This window comes from Carassius gibelio, chromosome A14 (genome assembly GCF_023724105.1).
Source record: "Carassius gibelio isolate Cgi1373 ecotype wild population from Czech Republic chromosome A14, carGib1.2-hapl.c, whole genome shotgun sequence".
Lineage (NCBI taxonomy): Eukaryota > Metazoa > Chordata > Actinopteri > Cypriniformes > Cyprinidae > Carassius > Carassius gibelio.
Window position 1 is genome coordinate 16,022,419 of NC_068384.1, and position 22,003 is coordinate 16,044,421.

General features: G+C 37.4%; 1 protein-coding gene across 3 annotated transcripts in view; it reads right to left on the minus strand.

Annotated features, from left to right (window-relative positions):
- Window positions 1-22,003, minus strand: part of stox2b (storkhead box 2b) — a 59,758-nt gene that overhangs the window by 26,527 nt on the left and 11,228 nt on the right. Inside the window, exon 1 of one of the 3 annotated variants that reach the window (XM_052615427.1) lies at window positions 9,204-10,787. The exons of the other annotated variants lie outside the window; for them this stretch is intronic. Coding sequence (XP_052471387.1) covers window positions 9,204-9,369 — 166 coding nt within the window. The 5' untranslated portion in view covers window positions 9,370-10,787. Of the gene's footprint in view, window positions 1-9,203; window positions 10,788-22,003 lie in introns of those variants that run through there. 3 annotated transcript variants of the gene reach the window in all.

Below are 22,003 nucleotides of genomic sequence, written 5' to 3' on the forward strand. Positions count from 1 at the left end.
TACCCACTTTAAACCATCATCGAGTGCTTGTAATAACTTCCGATTGTAATCTATAGTTGATTTTGATTAATAAGCTGACACATGCACACGTTTTTTTGTGCGCTACACTGCTAAACTTTTTATAACGCTAAACTGCTAAACTTTATCATAAACATCCTTTACTGCTATAAAAATACCATGAGCTGCATACAAAACACATACAGAAAATATGTCGTCATAAACATATGCCTATTTGCTTTCATATTTAATGTGTAGAAAAAGAGTGAACATGCTTGGACTCATTACTCTTGCACATTTGGAAGAAAACGGACAGTGCTCTACAGATCACAAAATTCAGTGGACAATCAACAGAAATGTTATTCTGTATAAAGAACATGTGAGAATAAATCTGTTCTCAAATACCAACGATAAGAATAACTCAGCATCCACTTTCTTCTCTTATCTGGGATACTCTTCTTCTGTGTTTGTTTACACTGGTTTTCGAAACAGCGCCACCACTCGACTTTTTTGCAACAGCAGCTGCTCCGGTCACGTGATTCTATCTCAACTCTTATTCGCTTTTTGTGATTCGTCAGACTGGTTAAAAAAAACATTTGCATTTTTGGTGCGCAATTGTTCATGCTCTATGTGGAAGCATCCATTGAAATCTTAAAATATTGTTTAGTCAAGTTTTAGTCGACTAAATGTCTGAGCATTTTAGTCTAGTTTTAGTCTATTAAACATTGTCACATTTTCGTCATGCTGTATACTAATAGTTAAACTGATAATTTCCCCCCCTCAAAATTATAATAGAAAAAAAAAATTGTCAATTGAGAAATTTATTTTAACATTTCAAGTGTAAAGACCCAAAACATTATAAGGAACCTTAAAAATGGCATAATATGGGCACTTTAACTGAGCAACTGCTGAAAAATTCTCACAAAATGCAGGTTCAGCCTGCCTACTGAAACAACAAATCCTAAAGATCAAACCAGTCACTGTCTGCTTATGATGCCAAAACATCAGCAGAAACATCTGGAATAAAAGACTTTCAGTGTAAGAGGGAGGCAGAGTTTCAGTAAATAAATCTTCATTTAAATTAATCTGACATCATATGAATTACAGCCTCCTTACACAACACATAAACAACAAACTTCACGTTTATCAGGACCAAATGTAATTTAAGATCTGAAGACTGCAGGAGAGCATCTTATGAATGTCAGGGAAAATGCTGCATATTTACATAATCAACTGATCACAGTGGTCAGTGGGCTGTCTGAACAAGTATTTCACTTGTCAACCTTGAAAAGTGTAAAATGTAAAACAGCAAAACCCTTTCTAAGAAGTTGCATGTTTGGATTAATCTCTTTTAAATCACCAGCGCTAAAGCATTTTTTCCCAGTGATGTATGTACATATGCAAAATGCCACTGGAAAAAAGGGTTTTATATTTAACATTTACAGTTTAACTCCAAATTTAATATTACAAATAAAAATTGGCAACCAGCTAACTATCCCAACCAACTCACAATTAATAGTCAAAACTCTAGATTTAACTTTGTCTCAAGACATGTACTGAACTGCAGCATTCATTCGGTTCTATGGCAAAAACCTTTGAACGGCAATAAACATGACATACTCCAAAATGAATGCTGCCCTTTACAGAGCAATAAGCTGAGAAAACCACAAAGAGTTCTGGATATGTTTGAAGTTTAACGTTCTTTCATTGGAAATGCTGGATGACACTACACAGTCCTTCTCAAAAGGAGGTGATGACAACCTTTTCTGTGTTAAAACAGCCTTCTATCCCTGTACTCTTGTCGCACAATATGCAATTTAAGGCCTGAACTGAATTTCAAAGTAGGCTTGGTGAATGAAAAGATTAAAAGAATGCCCAAGACATAAAAAAGGCAAAACAAAGTGAACATATAAAAGAGAGTACATTAGTAGGCTGAAGTCATCTTTGAAAACTGCAATAACTGGAAGACCAAACGAAGAAAAAAGAAAAAACGTGAACCGAGGGAACTAATAAAGGCTCCTAAGTTGGGGCCCACTGACATCTTACAGTTTACTGTGACCGTGTGTCATCTAGGATAGGAATAGGAAAGAATGGAGAAAATATGAGAAAGACTAATGCAGAAATATCTGAGCGAGGGAACGACAGCTCTGGACTGAATAAAGCAAGGTTATTCCTCTCATTCATATAGTCTGAGAAAACTTGTAAGCATAGATGCAACAGGTTTTTATATTGGCATTGTAGTCAAAAACAAATGACAAATGCTTTCTTGAAAATATTTCCTTTGGAAAGGTACTATATAAATAAAACATACAATTAATAAGTTAAATAGTACCTCACAACCCAAAAACTTAAGGTGACAGTGGCAAGAAGAATCTGTTGCATTAATTTGTCATGTATGATAATCAAAAAAACAGTTTGTTTTCTTTCAAACTTTACAGTTTGAAAACCCCTCATTTAACACTCATATGCTGAATCTGAACTGCCATCACCAGACATACGAAGCCGCTTGCATTGGTACTGGTATAGCAAGGCTGAAAAAAGACAGAAAGGGAGACTGTTGAGAACTTCACAACATCTTTAGAATCCAAATAAATCACGGACAATGAAAACATGGTGTGAAACTGTGTGTGTTTGAGTGTGTGTGTATGCATCTGTATACATGGCAATTCTGAGTTGCTTGCCAGTACTTTAGCGTTCCCATCCAATCAAATGTTTAGAGAAGCATTCCTTTTCATTGCATCCAAAGCTTCTCTCTAAGAGACTGGAAGGAAATGCACAAAGCACCAGAAAACAAACAAAGTATTCAAAAATGACAATCAAGCTCAGTCTCCTACACTCAAAACAGCCTGTGATAAATAACAGTGTCTCAAAAGCCATACTGATGAATGATTGGGAGTGACACAGTGAAGCATGTTCCCAATAAACACACATTCATTCTTTCGTTTGTTTTATTAATTTTTTTGCAAGACAGTAATGGCATACATATGACAAACTGTGCTTAAGATATAAAAATATGGAAAAGTTTATAGTTTGTTTATCAAGACTGCTTTTTATGTGCACAAAATGCCTTAAACTATCCTTAGAGGAGTCAACAAGTTTTGTGGCGAAACAATTATTTTCCCATTTTTACTGTCTTTTTTACAGTTAACTGTCGGTAAGTTCAGACGTGCAGTCGTGCCTGCAGTGAAGAGCAGAAAGCGGCATGCAAACAGATCAAACTTTCAGTGAGTTAAAAACACTCATGTTTTTAACACAAATGGCACTCTCAAAAATTCTTGACAATTTGAAAAATTATTTAACATTTAGTAGCATCAAATTTAAGGGCATAAGTCTTAAATTGTACAGGAAAGTCGTAATTGTGATATGGCATAATGTGACAATTAAACTTCAAAAGGCTATGGTTAATTGATTAAACATGAGCGCTGCATGTTTCAGGGTGCTTTCACACTAGCACTGGAATTTGGATTCGTGTGCGCACCCGCGAACAATACCCAAATCTGCTTAAAAACGGTTGGTCTGGGGGACGGTTCATGTGGACTCTGGTACGGTTCGCTGCTGATGTGAATGCAATCGTACCAAATCATGGAAGAGAACCGTTATTAATGACATATTTTTTGATGAAAATTGATGAAAAGACGCAAGTGCCGTTATGTACTGAGGCATAATGTTTAACAACGTAAATACATAAAAGTGCAGAGACTAATGTTATTCATTTGCCGCGTTCTCCTGTGCCGTCGTTACTAAGCAACGGGGTAAACAGCTGCTGGCTTAATGACGCAAAAGATTTGGACAGTTTGGACCCATACAAAATAATATGAATGCAGTCCAGTGGGGGCAGGGGGAGGGGGAAGCAATCGAACTTGGGTTTGGACCAAGCAAGTGATCAAAGTGTGAAAGCACCCTCAAAGTCAGCTGCTGCTCTGCTTTGTGTTCTGTGGTTATCAGGGAAAACACTTCCAAAAGCCATTCCAAAAGCACCACCTACTGGCAGATAACCAATTATCATTTTCAATAAGCCCATCTGCTGTTTTTGTTATAAATGTTTTATGTTACAAACACTCTAAATGTGAACTTCGACAAGAAGTTAAAGCATAATAAAAATGTAAACATTTCATTATTATATCAATTGATTTATGATAATTAATAAATTAACATAAAAACTGTTTATATTTTCAATTTGACTCCATTAAAAAATGGTTTAAAGGCTTAAATGTGAAGTTAATCATTTTATAAAACTTGTTTGTTTTTGTGAAAACCTGTATCTACAGTCATTTAAATTTTATTTGTGCAGGTCTTAAAAAGTCTTAAATTTGAGCTAAAAATATACTGCAGTATCCTGGTCTGACAAAAAAAAAAATCTATATAATTGTCCAGACTTCGGCTGGTGAGGAGGAGGATTCATTATTGGACCTCAAGTAATTTTAGTTGAAGACCCCTGCTGTAGAGGTTGATAAGGGTAATTTGTCAAATCCAGTCACATGGTTTACTGACATCTAAGCTTGTCCCATCTAGAAAATCAACCAACTATTACTTGGTATGCTCTGAACTGCGGGACCAGCTGTTATTTATTTTAGATCTGTTACGTGACACTAAGGCAAGTCTGATACCAGTGGGGTCAGATTAGAAATAATGACTGTATACGAAAAGTCAAAGTAAAGTCTGATTGCAGCATTAAGATGCCATTCAAGATGAAAAAGTCTCTGATTTGGGCAGTTAGCTATTTAGTATAAACAGTCTACAAATCATTAATCTCTTAATAGTGTAACGGCAAGATATATCTAATTCCATGTGCCACAAAATATGTCTTATCTTATAATACAAAGCATAAAGTCCCTTAATTCAGAAAATCTTGAAATATTATAAGACTAATATTCTATGGGAATATTAAGTCTAAAAAGACCATGTAGGAACTGCAGATGAAAGTCTATCCCAGAACAGATGTCCAATTTGAAGAATCTACTGAAACAAAGTCTGGGATTTCGGCACCATTTAAGTGAATCCCTCCAAAATCCACATTTTATTTTGGGGACTGCAACCAAAATGTATTACTTATTGCCTCAAATTAATTACACATTTGAAACCATCGCAGACTTCCCTAACATTACTTTCCTAATGACTCTGGGAACTCCTCCAGAAAACCCCCTATAGTCAGTCAGTGTAATTCTGTGCTGAGCGATAGCCAGGTAAGATAACAGTAAATCTCTCTCTCAACTCACCCATGACAGCATAAAATTCCCTATAATTGTTTTAAAACTTAAAACTGAGAAAGCACTAAGCTGGGGAACAAAGGACACCTGATTGGATTGGATATTGATACTAAACAGAGGAGCCAGTCAAAAGAAATCAATAAGAAAATCTAAAACCGCACAAACCTGTCCGCATACAGCTGTAAGTTATTAACCTTGTCTGTCGTAGCAGATTTGCATGTGGATACTGCATACCATGACTCCCCCACTGACCTGCATGGATTAGCGCTCCACACTAGTAATGGGTTACTGGAAACGCAGAAGAAAATTGAAAGACAAGAAAGCACAGGGTGAAGTTCTGCATCTACCATTAAGCCAAAGCATACGACTTTATCTCTGAACAATGCAGATGATTGTGCGACCTTAACTTAATAGTTTTTATATTGCCACCCCCAACTAACACTCCTCCAAGAGAAAACAGGCCAGAAGTCAGGCGGTTTGTACAATCCGCAAGCTCACTCGACCGGCAGCAAGCCACCACCACACTAAAAATATCACACAAGCCATGTGAGGTATTCAGTCATTTGATTTTCTGTGGGTTTTAACCAATATTTGGGAGAAAAAGCTTCCAATATTTGTTTGAAGAACTACAATAGGAAGATGCATTTCAGTAGTTTATGGACATTTCTTTCCAGCATGAATAAAATATAATCAATAACTGTCAGTGTAAAAGAAAGAAAAAATATATATTTGTGTAAGGAATCCTAAAAAATGCTTACTAAATTTTACAGATTTGCTTCAAGATCATAAGTAAATAACAACACTTTACAAAAACGTTTTGTGAAAAAAAATAAAAATAATTGTTAACCTTAGATATCATGAATGGACAACTTGATCATTTACACACCTTGAAATGTAAAACTGTATATGTAATTTTATTCAAAATTAATGCACTATGAGTATTTTTCATCAACCCTTTCATGTTAGCCACAGCACTGACTAAAGCCCCTTTCACACTGCAATTCGGACCCGGCATATTGCCGGAACATTGCCGCTTCGCCTTCTGTGTGAAAGCAACCACGTCCCGGGATTGATTCCGGAATTGAACACGGGTCGGGGACCTAGTAACATTGCCGGGTTCGACCTGGGATGAGCGCTGTGTGAACAAAAGCCAGATCTAATGCCGTGTCGAAGTGATGACGCGCGTTATCGCGTGACTCTTTTACCGGCTGTTTTGAAGGAAGATCAATGCTCGCGACAAAAACATATGTGCAAACTGTAATGAAGCATAGATCAGTTAATTCCTCACTTTCCGAGCTGACGCAGAGATCGTTTGCTTGCTTCAGTGAAAGTATAACATGCCTAACGTTTTTGACTCAAACGTTACACGTCACGCCCTGATGTCACATGTCGTTATGGGACCTTTACGGGTTGTGTGTGAAAGCACGTAAATATCCCTGGTAATCACTGGCAGTGTGAAAGTGCAAAATCTAGCAACCAAGTAACAACTGCCGGAACACTTTACCCGTGTATTTGGCGGAATGGCAGTGTAAAAGGGGCTTAAGCAAATCTGGTGATCTATGAAATGTCACTTAAAAATCTTAATTTTACCAATGATCAGATACTAACAATAGATGCAGTTATGATTTAAATCCAACCCTTGGATTTGAATCTGGAGTAGCTACAATATGATTTGACTTTAATCTAAGATCGAAAGGAACAGCTTTTTCTATGATTCCTTCTGATTGCAAAAAACTTTAACAACATAAACTGCCTTTTCCACATAAACCAATTGCAGACTTCACATCCAAATGGCAGTGCTTTGATATCAGCCATGAAAACTCTCTAAATAATGACTATGTCCCTTCAATGATGATTCACTGTTTTAAGAAACTGTACAGTACAATCAAGTTGAGATATACAAGGCCTAAACATCAAGAGAGAGCCGTACAATCATTTTAGCCAACTTTAAAACAGATCTTTCCACTAGCCAGTGAAGCAGAAGTAGACTCACTTTCAGAGCCCCACACATTGAATCACATGCTAGTGCTTTGTGCCCCAAAAGACACCCAAACTGCACAATGACCACATTATTTAACCTTTGACACCCAAAGTTGCTAGGAAACATGAAGATGTCCTCAAACCAATGTGGTTTATCCATTATCATTCAGCTTTATCTCAAGCCGCTCTCGATTCAAGTGAAGCAAATGGAACTTGACCATTTTATGCTGGTCAGTGTAAATTTTAGCTGTAGACCTTCATGTACATCAACCAGTGAACCATAACGCATGTACCCCTGACACCAGGCATGGAAAGCAAAACATTTTAGAGGACCAACATGTGGTGCACTTCACATCAGGCTCGGGTTCCCTCCACATTGTTGGTAAGACTGTTGGACATAGACTAATCAAACTGGGATGGGGTAATCCTTGGTCATCGCCTCTTAATTCTGTCGTTAGCACAGAGAAGAGCAGCTGTTACGAGAGGGTTCTGGCACAGCGGCAATAAGAGTATTTATTTTTATGGGAGCACTCTGTTGTTTCAGGCCTTGAGCTTGGGTCTGGGATCTCTCCACAGTGATTTGATATAATGACATCCAACAGGAAACCTTAATTAGCCGATCAAAATATGAGATGCAGTTTATCCTGTTATGTATTGCCCTCTGGGTCTGAACAAGTTGGGTAAAGTATCACAAAATGAGCACATGTAATCAACTTAGCTTAAATATCCTATCGTGACAACAGGTCTCAGCACATCATGCAATAAACACAAATGTAGAATTGGAATATGGATGTGCAAAATTACACGTTTTCATAGTCGACTGGTCAGTGAGTTGTCCGAGTGATGTCACTCTTAATGACAGGGCTTCCTTTAGACTAACTAATAGGCTTCTCACATATTTTTGACATTAAGATTGAATTTCAATAACTTTTCCAGTTATTTTATGATTATTGGATGAGGATTTAAAAAATCATTTGTTTTTAAATCACAGCAAGCAATGTTTTTCCCTGATAATTTGTTTTAGAGCTGAGCCAGAACTAGAACAATTTATATTCAACTCCTTAAGTCCATTTCATTATTTTTCTGACTTTTCTAGGTCTGGAAATCAAAATACTGAAATTCCCTGTGGAAGTACTGATTGTATAATTAGGTTGATTTAGGGTCACATCCACCAGACCTCGATCAGATGCATTTCTTAAGGGACACATTCTTTTTCAGCAGCAGTTGGACAGAGTTCAAAAGAAAGTCACATAATACGATACTTTTAACATGCATTTTTTACATACTAGTTTAGCTATTATGATATCTGACAGATATTCATCAAAAATGTAGGCTAAATATCTATAAACTTTTATTGCACAAAACTACTTGAAGTCTGACAATAACTAGCTTAAAATAACAAGTTGCACTTTGATGGCTACAGATGTTCTGCTTTCAGAGGATGAATTTATAGATGCAACATCTCAGAGTTTCCCATGCTGACATTTTAATAGCACAATAAAACCAGCATGGCAAAATCCTTTCTGAGACATCTCTCTAAATTCATCCCCTGTAAATCTTTGCTGCTAAAAATAATAATGCTAAAGCAAAAACGTGAATAAAAAATCTAGATACTCACTGAACCATCTTTAGAAACTTGTAAAATATCTAACCAACGAAATAAAATACCAAAGGCAAACATTTACAAGCAAACACATTCCAAATCAAATGTACTTTTCATAAAAATCCTGGAGTAGCTGCTCGACACAAGATCCAGATTGCAACAAAACTCAGCTAACACTCGCACACACAATAACATGTTCAGACAGTATGAAGCGAATGCTAAAAATAGCTGACCTGCATCTGTAATGCAACAGAAATAATCACCTCATGGCCCTAAATCTGGTGAAAGTCACCCATTCAAAGCAAGCTTTAAATTTGGGATTACATTCAAAAAATAAAATGTACGAGGGCTGTAAAATCAGATGCCCGAATGAATAAAATTTCACTTCTGCCAGTGGTGCGTAAAGGACAACTGACCTGTTATCATGAATCCTCTAGGGCAGTGAGAGATGAAGTGTTTTGGGTAATGTTTGTGGAGCCGGTAGTCTTTTTCGCTCCGTGACCGGGTGCGATCGGAGGCACGGTCAGAGAATTCGGAACTGGGCCAGGCCCTGCGCAGAGTGGTGCTGTGTGTTTTTTTCATTATGAGCCTGGATAAAGACAGCGTGCCGGCACCAGCTCTGATATCACACCACCGCAATCACACTTCAGACATGGCAGGATACCATCTTTATCAACCTCTCTCCTCTTCTGTCAGTCCGATGTAAGTGCATGCAATGAAATCCATGCACATGCAATCACAGATCCTCGGGTTGTAAAGCGGTTGCGGAATCCCTTTGGAATGGTTTTGGGTCCTCCTGGTCCTGAAGCCGTCAACTGCAGATGCATCCAGCAAAGCATCACCCTCCACACACCTAATCCTGGCTTCCGATTTCTGGCTCCAAGTGCAAACAGAGGCACACATGCACACTACTCTCACATGCTCGCTGAACGCAGCGGCATGTGGATGGAAGACGAGGAGGTGTGTGTGAGTGGAGGGAGGAAGGGTACGAAGGGACTCATGTGGAAGGGATGGAAGGAGGGGATTTTAGAGGGGTCGGAGTGGGCGGGGGGTGCACGATTTTCACACCGTGAGAAGAACCCTAGATTCAGACAAAAGATCAATTCAGTTGGGCTTCTCTCCACTAGTGCAGAGCCGTCTAGACAAAGGAGACCCCAAAAAGCAAATTAGACTTTTAAGACCAGTAACCACAGTGGAGACAAAGTCTCAGGCGGTTGTCTTCATGTGCAGGGCAAGGGTCCTTCAAGCGTGCAGAAATGACAAGCGGGGGGAAAAAAGCGGATATGTGGGAAACACAAGATCCAAGTCCTCCCCCTTCTCTGATTCAAATCCAATTCTGGAAAGAACTCAAACTGTTTTGAGAAAAATAACATGTCACACAGAGACCCGCTTAGGCGCATTGGAAGACTTGGAGATTTATGACGCATTTAGAAGATAAACAATGCATTGCACGCTGAAGAACAGTACTTCTGCTAGTCTTTCTTCAGGCTGTGTTGTCTGACTTGCCTCTCTTGCACTAAGCACTCGTAAACGTTCTCTTGCTGAGGCTGGCGCATGCAGCTCCTGCTTTTGCCTGTGTACACTGATGATTTGAGAAGCTGTCTGTCTTCAGACTTGTTGATCCAGTCAGGGTGCGCTTCTCGCCACAAAGAATCGGCGAGAGAAAGCCCTGAAGATTCTCACTTACTGGCAGTCCGCCCAGCCTATGGAAACCCTGTGCTTTATTTATATACGCTGCCTCGCAGGCTCCCCAGACAGTCAAAGAGTCGCAGTAAAGAGCGTGTGAGAAATGAGGATGAGGAGTCCCTTATCTGTAAGAGAGGATGACAAAAGAGTTGAGGCTTGCAGTGCCTCTTCCAAAAGAACTTATTTTCTCTCTCTTCTCTCTGCTTTTTTCACTGAAAATCCCTCTTTCCTCCAGGCAGAGTCATTCACAATTCCCACTCTCTCCCGTCAGTTGAAGTACCAGCTGCAAGAGAAATTCCTCTGGAATGCAATTAAAGAGATCCCTCCACGGCAGCACGAGCGGGAAAAACGGGGTTTGGGGAGCAGCGTGGAAAAGTGAATGGAGATCTCTTCCACCCTCCCTTTCTCTCTCTCGCTCTGTCACGCTGTCATCCCTCCCTCCCTACCTCTCCTCACAGGAACGCAATCACGCAGCTGTTTGAGAACACAGCCAATCACTCCATGGCAGCAGACAGAGAGAGAATGTGACAAGATTTCTCTCTTTCATGCACGGCATACACAAACTGCATTATTTAGTCAGGAGTTGCACAGGAGAATACGACAGTCACAAAGATACACACAAAAGACATAGTGATTAAATTTTACATGCTTAAAGCTATCTAAAAATATTATTATTATTACTGTTAAGGACGATGATGAAAAATGTGCTTATTTTCACCACAACAGCAAGCTTGAGATGAAATGAGGTAGTTGATGTGTGAAAAAAGTACATATCATTGGTGAACAGAAAATTATGAACATATATTTTATAATCCAGTGAAGCAACACTGTATCAGAAAAAAACGTACCTTCAAATTTTCACAAGTAAAGCCAAAGGTACACCTTTGAACTTGCTAAATTGCTAAAGGATGCTTATTGATAAGGTATTAAGGTGTACATTTGAGGGTACCGTCCCAGGACCAAGCTGTACATTTAAAGGTAACATAAAAAAAATACAAATTCCGACAGTGTCCACTATTGCACATTGTTAGTGAACAAATTAAACTAGTATTATTTTCTGAAAAGTGCCCACAGTTGAGGAACCACCATAAAACTGCATTTATACAGGATATACAGTATAATTTTCAACAAACTGTATTTAACAAAGCTGCTCTGTCTCTCTCCCTCGTTCACCTCCGCAGGGCAGATCATTAATCAGAGGGAGGACTCCCTCTCTGTCCGGCCAAATGAGCAGCGAGAAACTAATGTTTTTCCAATAAGCCACAGATCAAAGGTCACCCATCCATAATAAAGCAGACTTCCACCATCCTTCTCATTAATATCAACAATCTATGCCCACAGCTTGCATCGAACAAACTGGCATCAGTGTTTCCTGAAGGGAAACAAAAGGACAAATGGAATGATTCAAAGAATGTAACAAATCATTTCTAACTATTTATGATGAACTAAATTATATCTTTTCAGCTTCCGAAATGGTTTGGTTGAGCACTGATTCGTTGCAGGCAGAGGGTGTTGGGTTACACAGCTTTTTAATGGAACACTATAGAGTCACGGAGAGCAGAAACCTGCTGTAGGTCAAATGCAGCCTTGGCTCACTAGTACAGACTTTGCAGGAGTCTTGGCAAATGCAGTTTACAACTTTCCATGAGGTCTGGACAGTTTCGAAGAAGACAACGCATCCACTGTGGGTAGTTTTATCTATTTGGATATATAGTGTTAGCAACAGTAAGGTCATGGGTTTGATTCCCAAGAACAAATAAGCTGAATGCAATACAAGTCCCTTTGGATAAAGCCGCCAGCCAAACACATGAAAGTAAATGTACCTTTGAGACTGTCAGCATTCGCATTTAACATTCTCTGACCGATTGCAACACATCAACTGTTGTTTCCGACTCCACTGTCTAGACATCCTGGCATGACAGTTTCACTGGAAAACCCTCTGCTGTCGCTTCATGCCTTGCAAAACCTCAATGCTTCTTTCCTCCATGGCTCTCCAAGTCTGGTAATCTCCAGCCCGGGCCACGCTGCCAGTTCTCTCGGTCTGAGTTAACTTTTCCTGGGTCTGTCATGGATCATATTTCCAGTTGTGTTATGTCAGGGCCGCCAATGATGACAAGAATGCAGACGAGGGCTCATGAAGCACGTCTTTCCTTCCAGAGAAAGCTGACAGCGTGACCCTTAGAGGTGTGTTAGTGAAGCACAGCAGACTGCGGAGTAGCACAACACACGGGGTGGTGGGTCAGAGGGGAGTCTTAAAACAGCAAATTGATAAAAATGATGACAATTGACAATGACAACGATAACAATTTGGTGGTCTTTGCATAATGCACTCAGTAAAAAATGAAACTAAGATTACTGAAGTAAATATTACATGAAAATACTTGTTATACTGTTTGTTAGAAAAAAAAAAATAATAATATATACAAATTAATTATATATAAAACTAAGTAATTTTCGAAGTAAAAACTACTTATATTCCAGTAAGGAGAAGGACACATTAAATTGATCACAAGCGACCGTAAAGATTTTAAACTGTTTAAAACATTTCGATTTTTATTCAAAAAATCCAGAATTCCAAAAACATAAGAAATCCTGAAATCCAAAATTTAATGTATCATGGTTTCCATTAAAATATTAAGCAGCACAACTGTTTTCAAAATTGGTGATAGTCAGAAATGTTTCTTTATTTTTTGACCAGAAAATCAGCATATTAGAATGATATGTGAGGAATAATGTGACATTGAAAACTGGAGTAATGACTCCAGTAATATTGCATTTAAAGAGCAAAGCAATTAGCTAAATATTTAAGTGTATTCATCATGTATTTGATGTTAAACATCAAATTCAGGGTTTAAATTAAATAACACATTTTAAATGTATTTCTTCCTCCAAAACACTTTATTTTAACACTTGTGTTGTACAATTTTACACACACAGCATTATTTATAGCAAATGTTATAAAAATATAATTATGCAAATTTCAATGGACCACTGGGGGCAATCCAATCCAACAATCAAAGCAATAATCACCAGATTAATCGACTATAAATAGTTGTCCAGTTGCCTTGTCTCTTGTCTGGGCCTGGTACAATAGTAATACCAGTATATAATGCAAATACCATTTTTTAGTACATAAATGTGATTATTTTGTTTCATCTGATTAAATACCGTTAGCATCTAATACCATCACTTCACCATGTTTCTGCCACAATACGTACAGTAACAAAAAGTCAAAGTGTCTCTTCATTTCTAGACAATGGGTTCAAAGCAAGCCATTGTCAGCTTGTTCCTGTCCTCTCTGTGTGACTGATCCCACACTTGCACTAGGCTGCAGGTTTTTTTAATCTGAGAAGCTCATAACACCAGTATAACTGCCAGAACCCCCCATGCATGAGTGCTCTGAATTATCAACCCTGCCCCCCGCTTTCAAACCATGCTGTTTTCCTTCTCTCTCACCCTCTTTTCGTCCAGAATAATCACAATCTCCTTCTCCCTCCTCGTAGCACCCCATACTGAAAGAAACACACCGCTGATACTCCCACGCCAAACAATCCCAAACATGCCTCCATTAGTGAGTGTCAGAAAGTGCTCCAAGCTACACAGACAGCTCTGTTTGCCCATATTTAGGCCATTCCACCACCAAAAATACCACAAATCACTCTTACATTTACCATAGTAATGAAACAATTAGACAGGCTCTTCTCTGAATGTAGGAATTAGCGTGTTGAAACTAAGAGCCTGAACATGCAGTCACATGTACATCATGACTTTGGACCAGGGATTTCAAAAGCACCAATATACTCAATACTTTGAAACAAAGACAAATCAATAATTAAAATAAATAAATAATCAAATTAAATAAATGTTCATTTTCCTGAATAATTTAGGGAAAAAACGACCAAAGTTTACTTAATTGAGAATCTGGAAAGCTACTTGAATTTAAATGCAGTTTGACATTAGTTTAAAATTATGATTGTTAATATTTCTCTTAACCCTAAAAAGTCATTAAGAGACACTGGAAAATTAATCTATTGCTATTTTTCATCTTATTAGGACACAAATAATAAAAATGTGTGATTTTTTTTTACTTTACTTTTACTTTTGTATTTAATGTTTGTATCCCTTTGGGATTATAAATTGATTGAAAACAGGATATTTGTTGGACAATGCATGCTAGAACATGCAATAAAAACAAAAAAAAATTCTCTCATAACATACAGCAAACTTCTTTTGTAATATTGTGTTAAAAATTATAATGTATATATATTAATATATTAGCTTACTTTATCATATTTGATACACAAATTTCTATGGGCTATAAATGATCAGAATTAGGAATGCACGATATTATCAGACCAATATCAGAATCAGCCGATAATTGGCATTGGCCTGATATGAAAAATTATGTCAATATGTCTTTCCGATAAGAGGAACACGTTAACTCACATGTGAGCAGAATGTGCTGGGGATTAGGTGTTAAACATTTAGATGTTGAATTTTTTTTTTCATGTTAAAACGTAAATATCGAATATGCAGGCTTTTGAGGAGGATTTGTTTGTCTATCTCTCAGTAATCACTTGAATTGCTTATGAGACATAAAAACTTGATGTATGAAATACAATACTAAACAAAAACACATATGTAAACATCATATATTTTGTACATAAGTTGGCATATGTGTTTTTGTCAAGTATCTTATTTAATGACCTAAATCTATATTCAATATTGCTAACTAAATGATTAATGATAGAAAATAGATTTTCTGAAATAGGCAACAAAGTCTATAGATTAAAGGGGTCTATACGTCAAAAATATATTTATTTTAATACCCCTAAAATGGTGACATATCCCCTGAGATAAATATTATGAAAAATGTACAAGTTAAATTCATAAAATGTCAATACAAACACAGTAAGCTAGCAGCAACTATTTAAACATGTAAGTCCACTACAGATATTGGAAATCTGTGAAATACATCAACTTTTATATGAGGGTGAGTGTTTTCCCACTACAGGTGGCTATGATTTTTCTAAATGCTACCTGTGAGCTAAACAAAGATTGCACGATCAAAGTCACCAAATCTAAATATTCACAACAAACAACTTTTCAACATGAAAGCAAGAAATGAGACCAATACTTTCACTTACCTCTACCCACAGTCTCTTTTTAGGGTTAATATTAAACATAAAATGTAATAAATGAATTGAAATAAGTAAATGACAGATTGCATACACTTGTGTTTTTGCTGATTAGTTAAGTGCATATGAGCTGAAATGGGTGCACATCCACAACATGTCCACTGGTGTGGAAGAAACCGATACTCAATATCACCAAAAACACTGAGGTCTGCTGCTTCTATAAAATGTACAGCAAGCGTGGTTGTCATCAGCATGCTATAATGATTTGCTTTTGACAACACTGAAAAAAAGAAACGTTACGATTTAAGAAATATGAAATAGAATACATAACTTCTAAATTGTTAGTCTGATAATAAACAAAACTAAACTAAAATACACTAAAAAATAATAATAATTGTACCAGTAGTAAAACGTGCATGGTAACCTAAAGCTTGATCTAGAACCATCTCTATTAGTGGCCCTACATAATCTGACCAGAAACAATCAGCAGTAATGTCTGTTTACAAGAGTTCATGTTAGATGTGGTGTGTTATGAAGACAAGATGGGAAAAGCATGTTGCTCTTGATTCTACTCACACAGGGTGAATGTTTTGGATTATAAAGTTGGTCTGAGGACATACTCCTGAAAAATGCAGTGTTATTTAAACAGAATGTGTTCTTTCCCTCATATATCAAACTATAAGCCCTTAAAGGGGCCTTATCATGGAAAACAGAAATGTTTATGGTCTTTTGTCTTTTGAAATAAAGGATTTTTATATACTATGGAATATTTACAACTCAAAGTGGCCTCCCTAGTCCATCTAGAAAATTTCAGTTACAGGTCATTCAGAAGTCATGACTGTTCTGAAGTCACAATAAGCACATTATCATATGACTACATTTACTGTACATAGGCCAAATCCGGGCCAAAAACAAAAATTTTGCCACACCTGCCAATGGCTGGTAATGTGAGAAATTTACTCGCCATAAATGTCTTTATCAGCCATGAAGTGCATTATTTGATAAAAAATAAAAGCTGAAAATAAAAATTACTGAAACACATCTAAGTGCAATTTTTATTATTATTCATTATATTTCTGTATTATTCAATTATAAAAAATAATTCAATAAGGAAATATCACTATAGTATTATACCACAATTAGGGCTGCACGATTAAAAAGCAGGTGATGTCCATTACAATGGAGCGGTACTTAATATATAGAGTCGTAGTTTGCTGACAAGCTAAGTAATATCGCGTTCATAACCGCATGCGATTCATCTGCAATTACGATGTGGTATAGCTTGTCAGCGAACTACGGCTGTGATGGACATTTAGTACTAATCACAGAACCAGCTTTACTGATGAGACACGCATGACAATCACATGCAATTAATCATGCAGCCCTAACCGCAATATATCATAATAACAACTTTAAGTTACATAATAACAATGATAATAATTTATTTTCATTTAATTATTACTTTATACAACAACAGCACAATTACGATACAAATTTATGGTTGTCTTTTCTTTTAAATGTTAGATCATAAAGTTTTTTTGTTTTTTTTTTTGTGAAAAACTGCAGCGAAAAAACTGTTTCTAATCATAAGCAGTTTTAAAATTATAACTGGTTTTATTGAAAGAAACCTTGACCAACATTAAAATACCCAACACACGCTGCTCCTTAAGCATAAAATCGAATTTCCCTTGATCTTTTAACATATAACAGGTCAATATACTATAAAACATCTCTTTAGTTTAAAAACAGCTTTTATTGAAACCAAAGTTTTGGAAAGTGCCACTTTATGATTTTATAATGTGGCTAAACCATCAAGAGAACCATACAGATGACATTACAAGACAATGTGTTTGTAAGTTGTGAAAAATAGTGTTTGAATTGCCTTTCTTGTGATCCTAACATATCTACATGGGACACAAGCACTATTGCATCATGTCACAAATCAATGTCTCTTTCAGGTCTAAAGCGGCACGAATGCTTGGAGTATGTCAGAAATAGAGCGGGACATCAGTTTATGGTTCATCAGTTCTAGACATCAGTTCTGTCATTTATAGTCACGTTGCAGTGACCATCTGTTAACCGAAACCGTTAGCCAATCATAGCAGTGGGCGTTTACTTGCGAGTTTTGAATGCGTCCCGCTTAAAAAAAAAGACCATTTTGCAGAGAGGCTCAAAAGCAGGATAGAAAATAGCCTATTACTTCTTAATTATGATGTAAAAATCACTCAAGAGCTCAAAAGAATATTATAAAATAATTATAAATGCAGTAGCCTCTTTAAGAATTTGACAATATGCGATATGTGTGGATGTTGCATGCAGACTGTGAATGAGGAGAGCTCACCATGTGCATGCCCTGAGAGGAAAGCACCAATGCCAAGCTGTTGCCAATGAGGCCAGGCCTCTGGACTCCTACTGCAGCAGCCTGATTTCAGTAAAAATGGGCAATTATAGCCCTTCATGAAATAAATAGCCAGCGCAGAACGACCTCTGCCAAACCGCAACTCAATGGCCTCTGTCCAAACCTAAACCATACAGGACAGGAGGAAGTTCAACATTCATTACGTACCTGAGCTCAACGTCCTCACCATTCTAGACAGTTCTGTGGTTCTCTAGGGATGGCAGACTGATGTGTTTAAAAATGAAATAATGTTGATCATATTGTTCAGATTAAAGAGCAACGAACTAGAGCTGGTTTCAAACGGCATGGCTCTCACAGTACATTAGTGGTCTGTGATTGTGTTAGCAGGTTTAAAATGGTTTGACCAAATTAAAAAAAAAATTTATTTCCCTGAAGTTACTGATAAAATGTCAGTCTTTCTTTAAAAACATTTGTGCTACTATGCCTTTAAGACTTTGGTATTCTATTTCTACTTGGCCATTGCATTGAGCCTTGATGTTTTTCCTTTCACCCATACACACACTCAACAAACACCCTGAACTCTTTAAATCTAATTTCCATATGATACATGCCCTATATTAAGTCAAGCTGCACACATTAGGACATCAATGTTTCCATTTTCCAGGCAGAAGAAGCTTTGAAGGACCTTGACAAGTCACACACAATCCTGGCATTCTGACATTAGTTTGGCCATCCATGAGTTCTGGGCTTCTGAGGAAACTTTTATCGCCCTCACTTTCTTAAACCACAAACTCTATCTGTAATTCTGTTCTACATCTTTCAACAGGCTTGTCTATTACAAAAACATGGCTCTAACAGAGAGAAATGAGGCTGCCTGACAGTATTGTTATGCCCAAAATCAAAAGATAAAAATGAGGTTACATTTAGCATAAAGACGTTGTTTACATGTTACTTTTATACAAGAAAACAATACTGTTCAGTTTTATCACTGTCATCATTACAGTTAGCATTTGCACTAAAAGTTCCTTTACAGTTACAATCAGCGGATTCAAATTTAATGTACATTTATATAACACTCAAAACTTGCTTATATTGTGTAGAAAAGGACTATAATACAAAGCAATCAAATCACATGCATGTAAATTAAGTAATTGGAATTTTGACAGACAAGTGAAATAAAATAGCTACTACACTACGTCAAAAATAGAAACAAGGTGACCGCCAGCTGAACAGCCGCTTCCAGTTTGGACAGCTCTGTTGATTGTAATGGGGGCGATCTAGTTTCACTCGTGTCTGGTGTAGACGCACGTAACCAACCTTTTCTGACAGATGCACACACACAGGCTTGTTTGTTGTTGTATCCTAGGCTTCAGATGCATTTAGGTCTATAATAAGCCTGTACATTTGGCTAGATTTAAACTGATACTCCGTCCAAAAAAAAAATACATTTCTGTCATCATTTACTCACCCTCATGTGGTTACAAACCTGTATCACTGACTTAATTTCCTTTGTGAAACACTAAACTAGATATTTTGAAGAATGTTGGGAACCAAATAACATTGGAACCACTTTTGTCCATTGTATAAAAAAAAAAAAAGAAAGAAATTAGCTCAGAATTAAGGATTTAAATGCTGACACATGAAGGGTTGCATGAGAAGTTAATGATATATCATAATTATCTGATTATTTATCTGGTGTTTGTTGCTCAAAGGGATGGTTCACCCAAAAATGAACATTCTGTCATCATTTACGTTAAAAATAAACAAATACAAATTTCAGAGAATACTAGATGCATGAAATAATAATATTCATAGAAATAATAATTAATTAATGCATCATAGACAATCCTACATGCATCAAGAAAATCTCTCTCTCTTTCTCTCCATGTACACACAAAATGACAAAAAAATAAATGGGACATCAGTCTGGGAGATCAATAGCTGTGAATGTTGTGGTGAACTCGGTTCGAACTCGGGCTCAAAGGCGGCACTGAATTTATGCAACTAGGTCGCCCGTGCACGAACTGCAGCTTCAGTCAGGCAGCCTGCCACCGAGCGAGGGCCTGCTCACTCCTCGCTGCTTCATTAGGGAGCTCGGCGCAGCCGTTTCAAACAGAATCCATCATGTGAAGTAGATTGAAATTCAAGCAATTAAAGGGAAACCCCTCTGCTCTTCAAAGGTACCGGGAACAGATATCTCTATTGCCCCCCTGCCATTTCACAGCCGAGAGATGACCGCAAAGTCTTTGTTGAGTTGCACGCTTATAATCAACACCGTAGAATCGATGTATTCTGGCTTCAAACATACAGAGCCCTACTTTCATGGACTGATTGTAAAGCGTGTCGGTCCAAACCCTCTCCATGGCACTGAGGCGTAAAGTTAAGCACTTGGCTGGCATTAATATATGCTGTGTCTCTCCGAACGCCTTCTCACCGAGGCTAATCATGGTTTAGCAATGAGCGCAGTGCTGAAAGTTTTATCGTGGAGGTCTTAATGAAAGTAGAATACGTTGTCGTGTCCAAAAAACTTAAAAGAGAGTCCTGCCTTTCTCTCGAATTGTTCATTAACAGTCAGAATCGTCTGAGATATGGTCACTGATACTGATATCTCCACTGCTTTCATTCAGCTCTCTGTTTCCACAGCGGTGAAGCACATGGGCATTGGCTCGTAGCCCGGAGAGGAAACTTCATCATGATTTGAGCAATATAATATTTGAGTAATTTATTCATGGGGTTCAGGGCCTGACTCGCATCCAGGGTTGATTTAGGAGTCCCTGCTTTGTTGTAACTCACAGCAGATATTCTGGAGTAGGGCAATTTCAGCTCAGCTGTGTGTAGTTTGGAAACACACCATCATGGCAGAATAGAATTAAATTAAAGAAAAATAAAGCCTTTTTATGCTCCGATTTAAAACAACATGGCTCAGTTTCATAAAAATACAGTTTTGACATATGCAAACACTTAAAAAGTGAGAAATTGTTTTATATCGCCTAAAATTGGCTTCACTAAGCATAGCAGAGGCATACACATCTTCATTGTGTGTTAGTCTTGATAGAGTATTTCAGGAATTAAAGGACTAGTTCACCCTAAAATGAACATTTTGTCATCATTTACTCACCCTTGTGTTGTTTTGACCATGTATTAATTTTCTCTTCAAAGAAACACTAAAAAAAGATGTTATGCAGAGCTCAGAAGTCACAGAATTTGTTCTCAATCACAAAAACAGTAATTTTGTGAAATATTATTACAATTTCAAATAATTTTTAAAGAGCCACACAGATGGGAAATCCAAAATTACCTGTATTACAGTGTATGATGTAGCTGTCCATCTGTGTAAACAATGTGCAAATAATTAAACCAAAAAGTACACGATTTATAAAGTTATTGGCTTCTAAAGTAAGAAGTCGATTCTGAATCGCTGAAACGAGTCGTTATAGATTTCAAATCTTTTGCCCATCTCTATGTACGTCACTAGGAACACTTTGCATAATAATCTCCGCCTAACATCTTGGGAGAAAAGGAACTCTGACCTGCCCCACCCCCCCACACAGACGCTCTGTTTGGTGTGATAGCATCATGTCGAGGAGACCGTTTGTTTTATTTTCACTGCCAAAGAATGAAGATCAGAAGAACCAATGGCTAAAATTCCTTTTCACCACAATACCAGAGCAGTACCACAAATCCCTTTTGTTCTGTTCACAACATTTCACTGATGACTGCTTTTCTAATCTCGGTGAGTTCAGCGGGATTTTCAAAGCGTTTGGCCATAAAAGATGGTTCATTACCAACTTTATTTAGAACAACGAGCATTTCCGAATCACAACGCGAAGTATGATTATGAAGTTATGTGTCTGTTTTCTCCCGAGCATCTTATCAGTATATGTGCTGTCTGCAGCCTGTCTGCGCTGATCGTCATGTAAAAACACGTCATTAAAATGAAGTGTAACTCTGTGAATACACAACGAAAAGACATGAGAGAGATATCTATAGAAAGCTTGACATGTCTACTTTAAAACTAAACAAGTGCTGCTAA